This window comes from Pectinophora gossypiella, chromosome 4, assembly GCF_024362695.1.
Source record: "Pectinophora gossypiella chromosome 4, ilPecGoss1.1, whole genome shotgun sequence".
Taxonomy (NCBI): domain Eukaryota; kingdom Metazoa; phylum Arthropoda; class Insecta; order Lepidoptera; family Gelechiidae; genus Pectinophora; species Pectinophora gossypiella.
The window spans coordinates 15707747-15723723 of NC_065407.1; the positions used below are offsets into that span (position 1 = coordinate 15707747).

Here is a 15977-nt window from a genome sequence, read left to right on the forward strand (position 1 = left end):
AGATGCCATTCTGGAGGATGACGATACCTGGATAGGTGATCCGCATGACAGTTGAATTTGCCGGGTATGTGACAAATCTTGCAATAGATTTGATGTTCGTCTAGAATGCCCAGAACTTGGTATGTTAGATTCATTAGAGTCTGCGATCTGGTCCCGCCTTCGTTGCGGAGATACGAAACTGTCGTTTGGCTGTCTGACTGTATCAGAATTGACGATCGTTTCATACTCGGCGCATTGAGTTCTAAGGCTTTTAGTACAGCCAGCATTTCCTTGATGTTGCAATGAAGATTTCGTTCCTCTGGGTTCCACAAACCTGACATGGCAAGGTTGTTTAATTGCGCCCCCCAAGCTAAGTCCGAGGCGTCGGTGGTTAGAAAATAAATTGGCGGAGGGACGTGTATCGGTGTTGAAAGATAATAATTTTGAAGCCACCATCTCATTTCTTCTAACACTTTGCAAGGCAGAATGTACTTTTTCGACGTTACTTGCTTGGGTAACGTGTTTAGAAAATTGAGTGTAACACGATGGTTTAACCTGCCCCGTGGAACGACAAAGCTGGCAAAATTTAAAAGGCCTACCAGACTTTGTGTTTCTTTCAACGTTAACTTGCCTGTCTTTAGCACATGAGACACTTTTTTGAGCACTGCAGCCGATTTCTCTGTGGGCAAGCATTTTTGATTTGTCCACGGGTTCCAGAGAATTCCTAAATAACTTATGCAGTTCTGCGGAACAAGAACTGATTTTCCGTAATTTACTTGAAACCCTAGGAACGCCAGTGTCTCTAAAAGCATGCTTACATGTGTTTTCAAGATTTTCGGGTCTTGATGTGCAACTAGAAAATCGTCTAAGTAGACTATTATCCTCACATGTTTTTTGCGAAGTGTTTCGGCTATCCAGTTCGTGAGGCACGCGAATGTTTTCGGTGCCGTGCTTAGCCCGAAAGGAAGGCACGACATTTCTAATACCTCGCCTTTGTATACAAGGCGTAGGTAACGTCTGTGGGACTTGGCGATAGGAAGGTGGAAATACGCCTGTGATAAGTCTACTTTGCACATCCAGTCCCGAGGTTGGAGGAAGTCTGGTATGCGATACATATTTATTAGCCGAAACGGATCGGTTAGCACATAACGATTCAACAATTGGAGGTTGAAAATGGGGCGACTTGAGCCGTCGCTTTTCGGCACTAGAAAAAGCGGGGATATGAAGCTTGGAGATAGGGAAACTGTGTCTAAGACCCCCTGTTGTTTCATTTGGGAGACGATTGACGACATTTCCTCTGACTCTACAGTGCATAGACGGGTGTCTTTTAGATTTGGCGTCCTGAGAGGGGGATTTAGCCGAAAAGGTATGCGATACCCTGTAATTAATCGTACAACAAATTTTGGGGCACCCATTTCTCTCCAACGATTCACATAATGAACCAATCGGCCGGCTTGAAAATGCCGTAAGTCATGTCCTTTGTCTTTTATTCCCTCTATAGGCAGAAGGTGAAGACGAACGTTTATGTCCTCGATGGTAGGAATGTCGAGCTCTTGATCCGCGAGATCGAAAGGAAGAGCCTCTGTTATTTATACTATGGTCACGTGGGCCGTGACCAGCATAGTGATGCCCTTGCGAAGGGCATTGAGAATGGCAACCACCCTGCGAGGGTTGGTTATGAAAAAAGTGCGTATGAGCACTTGGAGCAGGCTCACAGTAGTGGCCAGATGTACCATGCGATCGTACATTACGAGAGGCTTGACCCTGCGAAGGCTGCCGTATGGCAAAAGTGGACTTTGCTCGCGAAGCATTGCCGCTGCCTGATTTTTTAGAAGGCCAAAACGTTTTTCTAACGCCACCTGCTTTTTCTAATGCGTTCGTAAACGTTTCCGGGCTAAATATGTGAGTATTGGAAGGTGGAATTTTATTTAAAGATGTTTTCACTAGAGGATCGCGAACGCATTTAAGGATTCCATCTCTTCTCATCTCTATAGCCTCAGCTCTGTGGCCACAGACCATTTGTAAAATATCAGCAGATACTTTATGAAAATCCCCTTTTAGAAAGAGCTCCTCGATTTTTTCGTTAAGGCTAATAAGAGAGGCATCTTCGGTTCTTGACCAGGATATTAAACTACGCAAAGAGTCTAGGAAAGCCTCTTTTTGTTTTAGAATAGCAAGGGTTAAGGCCGCATAAGATTTGTCGGAGTAAGCTAAGTTGCGTAGGGTATCATACGCCATCACCTCTTCGTTTGTTTCGAGCTCCGTAAATCCGGGCGAGTGGTTGTAATTTTTTTGTGTTTCCGCATAACGTACCTCTGACCACGCACTACTGTCGAATCTCTGAACTTCATTTAACATTTTCAAAAATGGTTGGGTAGTTTGAGGGACCGCAGGTTCTTTTAGTCGCGTTTCGATATCAAATTGCAAATCTAAATCCGTAGTAGGATTACACTCGCATGCAGCCGCCGGCACCTGCGAGGTACAACTTTCGTTATAAAGATTGCGGCTAACAACGGAAAACAACGATTCGTTGTCGTCATCGCGGTAATTTTCGTCACAATTCGCAAACTTTTTTCTCAAATCACCCACTTCTTTTGATAATTTTTCTATAATACGACGATCGCGTTTTTGTTTTTTAGAACGACGGCGACGCGCCTTTTGTTTCTTCTTGGAATCCCGCGGGGATTCTGAAGAACTAGATGCAGAAGATGAACTACTACTGCTGCTTGAACTCGAACTAGAACTTGAACGACGACGCGTACGTTTCCGTGAAACACCGGATGTCCCAGCAGTAGCTGATTCGTCGTTATCCATTTTACAAAGATTTTATCTAAAAAGATAACATTACGTATGCGAAAAAAAAGATTTCGTAGAAAAAATTTTACAAGACGGTAGATTCACACTTTAACAGCCGGTCACGAAATAGATACGTGACGATGCAAACAAATTTAAAACGTGCGGCTGTTAAAATATTAATAGACAGCGTAAGAAAAAGAAATACTTACATGAATTGAAGAAATTCAAAGCTACACTTTTTATTTTATTTATTTTTTAAAAGTGTTCGACTTTACTCGACGGGAAACTTCAAGCCAATGAGTAACAATTTCTGAGCGGACCGCCGTCCGCGCCAGACCCCCACTCGCCTAGTGACGTAAGGATGTGCGACAGGGATGGCTATATACGGTAGAAAGAGACGAAATATCAAAGGGAAACGGATGTGCCTATCTCAATATATATAAGCTTCTAATAACGGTCAAGTGGTTTAATAAGTACATGTTATTTCTAGTTAATTTGTAAAAAAAATACTGCAATAAATTAGGTAATCATCTAAAAATACACGTCCTGGCAAACACAAATTACATGAATACCTACTATCTTTATTAAATGTAATTTTGGTGTCTACGACCCTCCCGTAGCACGCGGCACGCGTAGCAGTGTGCGTCGTATGCGAGCCGTAGCAATCACGAGTGTTCCGCCATGTCCCGCTGTGTAATTGTTCGTGCCACTGCATTGTTATGATTTAATGATGTTATTCGTTTGACGTCGACCAGCGGGGTGCCGTGAAGCGGCCGCGCCGGGCCGCGGGCGCCGTGCCCGCCGCAGCGCGCGCCCACACTCCGGTGAGTTCTAGATCTCAACATCGCCGCGCGTGCGCATGGCGCCCGCCCCCGCCATACGCACGCGTGCTAGGGGAGTATCATGTATCTTGGAATGTCCTGTGCCTCGGAATGTCCTCCTCGACCCACCCGTGCCCTGAGTGCGCTCGTTGCCTGTGCATGACGCGGGCGGGGGCTTGCATGCCGCGCCGCTCCGTCTTGTGTTCTGTGTCTTGACGTGTTGTGTTCTGTCTCTGTGTAACCCCGACCCGTCTCAGTGTTGCCCTGCTGTTGATGTTGTGGTACGCGGCCCGCGCTCGCTCCGAGGGGACACGCCGCGCTCGTCCGCACTTGCATTCCAAGCGACATGGGAATCCGTACTGTGCTCCTCGTGCTGTGTCCGCCGTGGGCGGCCGCGCCGCCGCCGTGTGCCGGCGGCTCTATGCGTGTACCACTAAGGACACATCGCGAGGCGCCCTTTATTTCTAGTGATATATCAGACACCTTAGCGACTCGACACCGAACGCGATTCGTTCCGAGGTACATGGTCCCCTATCCTGGCCGAGCGATATTGAGATGTAGAGCGAGCCGAGGCGAGGCGTTCGCGGCCGGTCCCCGTTTGCCGTCCGAATGTGTGTGTTGTTTGCTTTGTTTATGTGTACCTCGGAACAGTTCGCGAGGAGGCGGCGAGGCGTCGGCCGCGGGCGTTGTTGGCACGCTGCAGCCGCCATGCAGACCCGACCAGCTTAATAACGCTGACGACTCTCTAAGAAACTGTTCTGCTTGTTCGTGCCGATATACTAACTTACTCTAATTATTTAATGCACTTTTTTATCTAGTAGCATAATAAGATACTGTACTGACACTGTTTCTCAGTGACACTTGGAACAAGTTGACCCTAATCATACTAAACAAATCCCGATTAAGACATTGAGTTTCATTACAAAGCAAAATCAAATGTTCCAAGCGTTACTTCAACCTCTACCGATTACAAGAGTTGGAGCGTTCCATAGATACTTGGAGGTGCAGTCGAGCGGTCGTCGCGACGAGGTCCGACTGCACTATGTGGCGGCGGGCAGCGGCGGCGGCGCGAGAGTGGAGACATTCCCGTTCAGGCTAGCTGATGGCGCGTGGCACAGGCTAGCGCTAGCCGTGTCCGGTGCGCAGGCGACGCTCCTAGTTGACTGTCACCCGCTGTATCGCCGGCTCATCCCGCCACCTGATCGCAACTTCACGCAGCCACAGCTGACGCTATGGGTCGGACAACGGAACAGCAAACATTCTTTGTTCAAGGTAGGGTAAAATTGCCATACTTACACATAGGTTTAATTTATTCTTGAGTGAAGTACCTTCTTACTTTCTGAGTGATCGAAATAAATGTGTAGGACAGACTACTACATGGAATCTATAATCTGGATGGGCGTCTAATCAGAATAACTGATGAGCATCATCCTTTTTATTTATTTCCATAAGACACGAGAAATTTATTGGGTAAATATACGACCCAGGAATAAAAAGCGAGATATAAAGTTACGTTAGAGATGACAATGAGAAACGTCTGATTCAGAAATGTTTGTGACATGATTAAAGTATTTCGAGTATTATGATTATAAAAGTATAAAAAAGTAATATCAGTAAAACTAATCTATAATATAAAAATGAATCACAAAATGTGTTGGTAAGCGCATAACTCAACAAAGCCTGGACCAATTTAGCCACTTCTGTTTTTAAAAGTCCAAGGATAGTTTTTACGGCGAGGAAAACCTCTAAAAACAGCCCTTTTCTTTTTCCAATTTGAGCTTTATTGTTATTGTATAAAGTTCACATTACAAGCACTCAATGTTGTCTAAGCAGTGTAGGTGTGTTCCTAATGTCAAAGAGTCTATTAACGCTGTACGAAGTTGAAATTCAATCATATCTATCAACTTTTTGTCAGGACAAAGTCTGTGGGGTCCGCTAGTACTCCTATAAAACTGATCACAATCTTCCGGCACCACATTACAGGGCACGTTGCAAGACGTGCGGCTGGTGAGCGGACCACACGGCTACCTGTCCCAATGCCCAGGGCTGGACTCGGAGTGTCCCACCTGTGGGCAGTTCGCGCTACTCCAGGCCACTGTCCAGGAGCTCACCACGCACATCCATGACTTATCGCTCAAGGTAATTTGAACATTCAATCTTTTGTTACCGTTTTGGCAATCTACTTATTGCTATTTAGAGGTAGAAGTCGACTGAACCGAAGCGAATAGACTGTAAGCAATTCATTTTTGCTCATTGATATAAGTTGTCAGAGTAACCTCAGCCAGGGATTCCGATAGAGAGTACTTAGTATATTCCTTGGACACGTATTTGCCGATATAATGAACTGAACAGTCAGGCAAGAAATCTTCTCTCTGTCTGCACTAATTCGGATCAAAGGGACACGAGCAACGCGATAGATACACACATATCTATCACAAAAACGTTTCACAAACAAAACCACTCGAAGTTTAGCCCCTAACAGTTTTATGAACTTAATATAAAAAGTCTTTAAAGGTGCTTCGCTGTTTTTATATTTGTCGAAGTGAACAACGAGCCGAGCATACAACCAAACATTGCTATGAACGTTTTCATGAACAAGAACGCTTGATAGAATGCTCGCTAAAATGTTCTCGTATTGTAACATTCGCACGAATGCACATTACAAGTGAACGCTCAAGTTTATCAGCACCTTAAGAAGATACTGGTCTGTGATCTCCCTTATTCTAACCAGATTCTTGTCGACTGTTTCCAGTTGGTTGGCACAGAAGCGCGGCTGGCGCGGCTGGAGCAGTGCGACTGTCAGAAGTCGTGCTACTCTAACGGCACGGTGCACGCCGACGGCGCCACCTGGCAACGAGACTGCAATCGCTGCTCCTGCGTGGTTAGTTAATGTATTACGTACAAACGGTCTCCGTGGTCCAGTGGTATGAGCGTTGGACTCACGATCCGGAGGCCCCGGGTTCAAATCCCGATGGGGACATATCACAAAAATCACTTTTTGATCCCTAATTTGGTGAGGACATTACAGGCTAATCACCTAATTGTCCGAAAGTAAGATGATACGTGCTTCGGAAGGCACGCTAAGCTGTTGGTCTCGGTTACTACTTACGGATGTAAGTAAATAGTCGTTACATGAGCTATGTCAGGGGCCTTTGGCAGCTCAACAGTAACCCTGACACCAGGGTTGATGGGGTTGGTAATCCACCTCACAACCTACATGATAGAAGAAGCTTAATACTGCTGGGCGCAGGCGTACTAGTAGAATAATAACGAAAGGTGACTCCACCCCACACTCATTCGTATCGGACGCTTAGCTAGATTTACCTCTCCTCCTCTGGATATTACCTTACTGTAGACGTGAAAGTGTCAGAGTGAAAGTCTTGCCTTTAATGAAAAATATACTTAAGTACTTAATAAAAATATAAGTTTCTAACCTAAAACCCGACTACAGAAAAATCACGCTCTAAAGTTTGTGAAATTAGAAAATATTTCTCTGAAATTAGATTTCCTTATTAGAAATACTTAGTGATGTTTAGGAGATCACACCTCATTTGTAAAATTCCGAATTATGGTTTAGAAGTTACTATCGAACAGATGAACATGCATATACCTTTGTGCTTCGCGGCTGTCGGGTAAAAAAGAATGGCCGATTGTGATAGGTTTGTCACCACAGGTTCAATAATTGATTAAGAAATTGCGCTTATTTGTACACTGGATGTTTCAGCACGGTGAAATCACGTGCAGGCCAGTCGAGTGCGATAGAGCAGAATGCAAGAACCCAGTGCTACATCCGGGAGAATGCTGCCCTACATGCTTACGTGAGTACACCGTCTTAGAACCTAAACTAGACAGCCTCCTCGCTACTAACCTCGCTAGTGAGCAAGCGCCTTCTCACGAGGTGTAATTCGCACGCGTAATTAACCTTAATATTTCGAAATTTCTTAGTTTTGTTTTGTCAAAACATTGTGAGAAACTATGTCCTTAATCGAGAACGGATTTTCTGACGCTTGACGTCTCCTTCCTTAGAAAGTAACATGCCATTTCCTTTTGCAAAACAATATCTTTTTGCGTTTACGTAATATCAGAAATATCCTTATTACTTAGCTTAGATTACAAAACAATCGTTGGTATATATTTTGCTTCACCTCTGCAGGGCAATGTCTTCTAAAAGGCACTCTATACGAGCACGGCGATCGGTTTGCGCCGAAGGAGTGTGCAGAGTGCGTGTGCCATGACGGGAACATGCAGTGTACTCGTGTCGACCCCGACACCGCCTGCCCGCCGCTGCCGTGCGACGAGCCCGACCAGTTCACCGTGCCGGGGGAGTGCTGCAAGTTCTGTCCCGGTTAGTGCCTGAGGGGTCGAAAAAGCCACATCGAAGCAATATTGCAATTTGAGATTTGCGCGTATAAAAGTAACTGCGCAATGCCAAGCCAACGAAACGACAAAAAGCAATATTGCTTTTTTAGATGAGGTCTTTCCAACAAATTCATGTATCAATATGTGCTCGTAACAACACCGTTAAAGTTCCTAAGTCAACGTCCTACATCCAAGTAGCATTATGCATTGGCCTTATTAACCTTTACAGGTAAAACAGCCAAGAATTATATATCAAAGAGGATTTGTTCCAAGAAGAGGAAACTCTGAACTCACAATTGCTAGCTTCATTTGGCTTCTTTCTTGTTCTGATTTCTCTTTTTTTATTCCTGTCTCTGTCTCTCTCCAGGTGTGGACTACTGCAGCATGGGCCACTCGTGTGACGAGAACGCGACCTGTATGAACCTTAACACCAAGTACACCTGCAAGTGTAACCAGGGCTTCCACGGAGATGGCATCTCATGTCAAGGTATTGGCTTGGCTCTTTTCATGCATAAATAGTATTATCTAGCTTTTGAAAATGGCAACGTAATTTGCAGCTGAAAATGCCAAAGCAGCAAAGTAATTTTGGAAAAATAAACAAAGAGTTGGATTTTGCTATCGACAAGAGGAAGAACTTTTTCTGCAGTGGCTTGAAATCCTCTAGGGAGAAGTAACTTGTCTTGCATCAAGCTTTATAGTCTGCGCTCCTCTCTTGCTAATAAACCTTGTAATCTATGTTCTGTTCTGATTTTTCAAACGTGAGCTATGCGAGTCAAATGAGGTAAGTGATTAGAAATACCTTGGTAATTGTACCATGTTCCAGACGTAGACGAGTGTCAGCAAGCCGGCGGGCTGTACGGGCACCACTGCCACTCCAACACGCGGTGCGTCAACGTCGTCGGTGGGTACGTGTGCCAGTGCCTGCCCGGGTACGCGCGCCGGGACAAATTCAACTGTGTTGAGGTGAGTCCTTAGAAATATCCAGATCATTAGGAAGGTATTTTCGTGCTTTTCCTTGGTTGAAAAATGCTGGAATGTAAAGAAATCTTTGACTACCAATTTCTCCCTGGACTTAAGGGATAAATATCGATAGGTAGGTACTTTTCAAAAAGAATCTGTTAGTGTCTTCACTATCCTTCTTACGATTTGCAATAAAATGGAGACTGGGTACAAAAATATTTCAACGTTGTAAAATAATATTTCGATGGGATTCTGCAATTTAGAAACGAGAGATATTCTAAGGAATGTCTCATCTGTTCCAGGTGGACGAGTGCGCGAGTGACTCGCATGGGTGTCACGCGTTCGCGGAGTGCAGCAACACGCCCGGCTCGTACACCTGCCGCTGTCGGGACGGATACACCGGCGACGGGTATACCTGCACACGTGAGTATCCGAAATTGCCATTTTACCAGAACAATAAAGAACTGCGAAAAACCAGTAGCGGCTCTTAAGTGTTTCTTGTTACCAAAGAAGCAAATTTTTCCCTTATTTCATTAAGATTTACTTTCTCACGCGGCCTTCCGCATTTTTGATGTGGCTTCTCACAAAGATACGAGTGTAGTGTACATACAATGTAAAATGATGTAATGACAATCGACTCGTCCACAGTGTGCGCGCTTCTGTAGCACTTGAAAGGTTGGGATTCTCTTATGATTGGTCAACATGTTCGATCGAGAAGAATCCAAAGTGCGACCAAGCTTATGCTGTTTATTCCTGTTCGATAATTAATAACGTTGCGTGGTGCAGCGATCTGCACGGGCGGCTGCCTGAACGGCGGCGTGTGCGCGGCCCCCGAGCAGTGCGCGTGCGCGGCGGGCTTCGCGGGCGCGCGCTGCGAGCGCGACGTGGACGAGTGCTCGGCCGCGCGCCCCGCGCCCGCCGCCTGCCGCCCGCGGGCCTCCTGCGTCAACACGCCCGGCTCCTTCTACTGCGTCTGCAAGGAGGGGTACACCAGAGACCCGCATCAAGATCACTGCCAAGGTCGGTTTACTCAAGTATCCTTAGAAAATGTGAGAACGGAGAAGACGACTGACACAGATGAATGGAAGAGGAATACATGTTGTTCCAACCCCACTTAAAGTGGGATATGGGCAAGAGGATGGTGAACCCTTTGAAACAATCACTCTCACTTCCTTTTTCTTTGAATGTGCTGTTAATTGAAAATGGCTTCATCATCATCATTCTGTTTTCCAAATTCTTGAGTACTAGTAAACTCCTCCTTCTTTTTCTGTCATATGCGAGGTCAATGACCGATCGCACCAACCAATAATTCCTTTATAACATTCGCAGACATAGACGAGTGCGCGGAGGGGTTCCACACGTGCCACCCGAGCGCACGCTGCGTCAACATCGACGGCGGCTTCCGCTGCGAGTGCGACGCGCAGCCCTGCGAGCTTAGTAAGTATTCGTATTTTACGTTCTTTGGAATCTCAGAATCCCTAGCCATGAAACTTAGGAACGATGCAGATCCGCGAGACGACGTTTCCATTATACAAATAGGAACATTTGTAACTTGGCTAGGACTACGAGTATTAGATCCTCCAGACAATCCCTACTAACTATCCTTAGTATTATCCTTCTAACCCTAATTCGCCAAGAGTTGATGACATTGATGAGTCAAATGGAGGACCTGTTTTTTTATAATTTCCTAATATCATTACAGGTTGTTCGTGGCGCGGCCAGATAGTCTCTGATGGCGCGCGCTGGGCCGAGGACGGAGGCTGCCGCGTGTGTTCATGCGCCGCTGGAGTGGCCAGCTGCCGCCGCGCCGCCTGCGTCTGTGATATTACCGACAATTCTACCGCGCTCGTGAGTATTCTGATGTTCTGTGGTTCGTTTATCGGTGGGTCTCGGAAACCAGGAAATCATACTCTGCACGTCATTGAACTCAGCAAACATCTCTTTACGTTAAAAATTAAGTTTTTTGATTCATTTGTAAAGCGGCAAAATAGTAAAAAGGATTTCATGATTCGGTAAAACTACTTTCTCCACAGATATTGCCATCCTTTTTCGGTATCTTTAAAGATTCATTTTTAGCAACAAGTATTTTTTCCAGAAAGGACCAGTAACTTTTGATCCATGGAATATGCCGAAAATAAGTCAAGCAAATAATTCAGCCAGTATCCCCAAAACCCAAATAGAACCAGCATCCTCAAGTAACTGAATCTTGGTTTTAGTTAAATGATATTTGATGATCCTAGGCACATTGGGAATAAACGTTTATTGATTTGATTTCCACATTCCCGCTCGGCCTGCAGCCCGTGAGCGTGGATGCGTCCCTGTCGCTGGCGCCGAGCTCATGCTGCCCCCATTGCGACGCGCGATACCACTGCCGCCACCAGGAGATGCATCACGTCACCTTCCGTTCCGGCGAGCGCTGGCTCTACCAGTGCCAGATCTGCGAGTGCCTCGTGAGTATACCTTCTAAAGGCTGGTAACCAATCGCCATAATTGAGAACCTCTTAGATCTTCTTAGGTGGTCTCCAGGATTAAGTACCTTGAATTGAACAATTTAATTACCAAAAAAGCTTAACAGCTAAGCTATTGAAAATCAGAAATATACAGGGGAATAAATGACATTGGCTCCAAATGAGTAACCTACCTAACCTGATGATATGTCCTTATCCTGAGAAAAATATCACCACAGAATTGCTAAGTATTTAAAGTCTAAAGGGTTTACAAAATCACACTATGGGTGTATTTAATTCCAGCTGGGTGAGGTGGACTGCTGGGAGCCAGAGTGCGAGGAAGCTGCGGGCGGGTGCTGCATGGGCACGGGCGCGGAGGCGGGAGCGGGGGCGGCAGGCGGCACCGCGCGGCTGCAGCTGCCCGGCTGCGCGCCGCCGCACTGTCGCGCCTGCCAGGTAACATCGCCACGCGCGACTCGCACACACGCCTACCTATGTTTGCTTTCATGAGAATGGCAATTAACTTACTCTACAATTCTAATCGTGCAACAATTTAATATATCTTATTATGAGAGTTCCTTTCTGTCCTTACTCTTTTAATTTCTCAGCCTCCTCGCTGAAGTATTATCTAATATCTCTTGACAGGTTTATGGAAAGTTTAATAAACTCAACTTCTTAGAATAAACTTTTATATATTGCGACTGTTATGCATCATTTGCCTTCGATTCTCTGCCAAAGCTGAGCACGTAGCTTACCCCCGATTTCATACTTACCTCTAAATTATTTTTATAATTTACCAGTTAAAAATGTCCTAATATCTTTTCTCTACATGATTCCTCGGAACTTTAGTTCGTCTTCCTCTTGAAGATATTTTTGACTAACAATTGCTTAACTTTTTCAATAGTTTCTCAGTAGCTTCACTCGACAGTTGTCGGTCATTTTAGTTTGTCGTTAGTTGGACAATGGTGCTAATTCCTGTACACACCATCTAATTTTATTTTAAGTTATACCTGTCATTTTCTTATCCGCCGAAAAGGAAAGGGACGGGTAATCGACAAGCATAAAATATGGTACACACGTAAATTTTAAGCACAAATCTAAAACAACCCTATAAAAAATTGCTAATAATAACCCGACACAATCAAATTGACAGCACACGTCAAACGTTTGCATATCAGCGATATCTCGCTGGTATTTTTCGCTGGCTTTTTGATTCGCCTGGGTTATTAATTCATTTACTAATTCTTCTTAAAATTAAGAGCAGTCAATCATCCGTCCCTTTCCTTTTCGCTGGATAAAAAAATGACAAGTATAACTGAAAGTAAAATTAGGAGGTGTCTGCAGGAATCGGGCCAATAAATCATTTACTTAAATCAATTCGTTTCTCCATTCAATCAGTAGTATCGATAGCACATGACGAAACTACTAATTGTACTTAAATGCTATCAAAAACATACGAAATCTTCAATATCAACTTCACCTGTTTGAAATATATTTTGCTAACAAACAGGAAAATGTTGATTTAACGCTGCTGTACTGATGAAGTGTTGTTTTTTATATCCTAATACTGCTAACATCCAAATATTGCTAACACTGCTAATGATTTCGACCAGATAATTACTACATTTTAACTGTTAACAATGCCACTAAGTATTTAAAACAACAATATGTGAAGGTAGTCGCCAAACCCCAGGTTCCATCAGTGCCTAGTCCCTACCAGCTATCGCCCCTTGCTTTCGAGTGTTCGGTGTGTGAAGCGTCGTTTCGCTTGTTGCAGGGCGGGCAGTGTGCTACTTTGGTGAGCAATCTCGCGTGTTGTGTGCATCGGTAACCATCCCCACTCTTATTATTCATACATACATCTGCTCTATTAACACGTGTTTATTTCAACGCTTGCGACCTCGACTCCATTCCAATTTATTTTCCATTTTGACTGAACGGTATATTTATTTAATCCGTGTTGTATAATTATTTATCGTCGCCAACTTTAAACTGGCGCCCAACAAGGGACCTTGGTGAATGGAGTCGAAGACGTCTTTCATTTCAGGTATCATTTTATGTTGCATGTGTTATCATTTATTCATTCATTCGGCATGCCAGTGTCGTTTTACCTAGAAGCTGAACCCAGCAGCTTGACTGAGCATGTTTTTTTTAAAATATGACAATTTTCAGCTCAACTTCACTTTTTATTTTATACATTTTTTTCATTAGGTTACATGTAGACTTAGATACCTACATAGAATTGAACATAGACATCAACATGATTGAAGACCCTATAAATAGTTCCTTGTCTATAGATTCAAATTTCTCTGTTTAGGAGTAGTTTAATATAATATTTTAATACTGGTTTACGTTGGGCATCAAAATCGAAATATTATAATAATTTGACATTTTGGCGCCCAGCGCGGAGCCACCCATAATGTAAGTGTTGGGGTGAGTATGTGGTGACTGACGTTGTCCCTCGCAGAGCGCGGTCGCCGCTGCCGGCGCTGGCGCTGCTGCTGCTGTGGGCGTGGCGCCGCGCGCGGCCGCAGCAGCACCGCAAGCACCGCGGCGCGCGGCGCTAGAGCCGCCCTGAGCGCGCGCGCGAGCCGCCTATTTATTCTAGATAGATCTAATGTTAACCAATTGCGGCGGGCGCGGACCGCCTCGACGCCTTAACTTAGCGAGACGCGCGCCCGCCCGCGGCGCCCGACCCGCATGTGATACTGTATATACGGCAGCGGGCCGCCATCCTGTCGATTATATCAAAGTATTTTATCTTCGTTATAGCAATATTATAGTGTTATCGAGTAGCTAGGATCATAGAACGGTGTGCCGCAATCTCGATCGAGTGATGCCTTCTATTATAATAAATGGGTGCATGTAGCGAGTGTGCGCAGATCCGGCGCCCGAAACGCAGCGGGGGCGCTTGCGTGATTTGTTACGATGTGATTCGTAATGAAACATCACTAATATAAGCGTCCGACAAACGAGTAAGCAATAAATCTGTAAGTTTGTAGAGTCATTTAGATTAGAGGTGTTGCATTACATATTGGATTAGACCGCACAAGACTAGCCACTGCGAATTTGAGCGCGAGGCCCTCGGCGCAGAGTGTATGAGTGCGGGTGGGAGGCGAGTGAGTGTGCGGGTGTATGCGGGTCGAGTAGGAGCGTGCGGAGTGTGTAGGAGCGTGTAGGAGTGTGCGGGAGTGTGTAGGAGTGTGCGGGAGTGTGTACGAGTGTGCGGGAGTGTGTAGGAGTGTGCGAGTGCAGGTGTGTGGGAGTGCGGGCGTCGCTCGCGTCACCTTCACACCCACAACTATAATCTTCGAATTCTAAAATTAAGCAATACGTCGATCGCTTCAAATTATTAATACTAGACTTATTAACGGTACTATTTAGCTATTGTTGTGAATATGATGTATAGTGGAGCGGCGCTACGGCGCGGAGGGGCGGGGTGTGGGCGGCGGCCGGGCGGGGGGGCTAGTGCGGGGAACGAGTGTCCCGGGACACGGAACCGTGACCCCGTGACCCCGAGACACGCGTGCTTGAAGTGGACCTCGGGCCTGACCTAGGTCATGGCGGCTCCACGCGGACCCCGCTAAAGTTACGCTAGTAGCGCCGGCCGCTGCCCACGCTCGCGCTTGTTGTACGAAATTTTTCATAATATATTATAGTTTTTTTGTTTGTCTATATAGAAAATGTTTTCATGTATAATTTCAAAGTAACCAAAAATAGGTACCAAATATAGAAAGATGATAATTATGATTGTTTCTTAATTTTCATAAAGCATTTTGATGCTTGCATGTTGTATTGTGTTCAAAAAATTACAATTAAAAAGATTATCCTTGAGATTTTGTTTTATTTTTACATTGACAATCCCTAAGTTGAAAGAACAAGCAACTTTTAGCTTGAAACGGCATAGAGGTCCGCGGAGGTCCGTGTTGATCTATGTTAAACGGAAACAGAAGTAGTATTTAGATACATTGAGTAAGAGTTAGACCGAAATGCTTGCTGCTGACAACTGGAAAGTACAAGTGATCTAGAGGGCATGGGACCATGTAATTAACCGCAAAACCCCGCCACGAAGGCCAGTCAGTAAAGTCTCATTTCGTCCGATGACGTCATGTTCTATGAGACAATTCGTCACTATCCTAAATGGGAATTAAGGATAGGTATTAGTGAAATTGACGAATTAACAAACTGACCAGTTAACGAAAAGTGACTAATTAACGACACTCGAGTAGATAAGTGATTCCTCTCATATGCCTACATCAAACTTGGGATCTTTCCTTCAAATTGTTCAAAATAATAAATAAAATTCCGCATAGGCACTTTTAAATTTAATTATAATACAAAACAAAACAAACAATTGAATATTTTTATAGGCTAAAGAACTTACCTACCTTAATCTATAAGAAAAACACGTCAAAAATAAAAGTTATTACAAACTGCACACAATTTTTAATCCCTATGCACACTTAATTAGAGATCATTATCAGAAATCGTCAACTTAATAATCGCCCGACTTTTCTTTTCCACTCTTTTCCTTTCTATTGTTGAGAAGATATGTAGTTTCAAGTATTAGGCTTGATGAGATTCTGACGATATCTGGAAATTAACCTCACACAAT

At 44.7% G+C, this 15977-nt stretch overlaps 1 protein-coding gene across 1 annotated transcript in view; it reads left to right on the forward strand.

The window, feature by feature from the left end:
* The window catches only part of LOC126382429 (protein kinase C-binding protein NELL1-like), a 75445-nt gene extending 60249 nt beyond the window's left edge, over positions 1 to 15196 (forward strand). The window contains exons 4-18 of the mRNA XM_050032309.1: positions 4589 to 4868; positions 5580 to 5735; positions 6349 to 6477; positions 7321 to 7414; positions 7750 to 7941; positions 8323 to 8442; positions 8779 to 8918; positions 9218 to 9338; positions 9702 to 9935; positions 10245 to 10352; positions 10618 to 10763; positions 11213 to 11365; positions 11666 to 11818; positions 13140 to 13189; positions 13830 to 15196. Of these exons, the coding sequence (XP_049888266.1) occupies positions 4589 to 4868; positions 5580 to 5735; positions 6349 to 6477; positions 7321 to 7414; positions 7750 to 7941; positions 8323 to 8442; positions 8779 to 8918; positions 9218 to 9338; positions 9702 to 9935; positions 10245 to 10352; positions 10618 to 10763; positions 11213 to 11365; positions 11666 to 11818; positions 13140 to 13189; positions 13830 to 13929 (2176 nt within the window). The 3' untranslated portion in view covers positions 13930 to 15196. The remainder of the gene's footprint in view (positions 1 to 4588; positions 4869 to 5579; positions 5736 to 6348; positions 6478 to 7320; positions 7415 to 7749; positions 7942 to 8322; positions 8443 to 8778; positions 8919 to 9217; positions 9339 to 9701; positions 9936 to 10244; positions 10353 to 10617; positions 10764 to 11212; positions 11366 to 11665; positions 11819 to 13139; positions 13190 to 13829) is intronic.
* Positions 15197 to 15977: the final 781 nt, after the last annotated feature.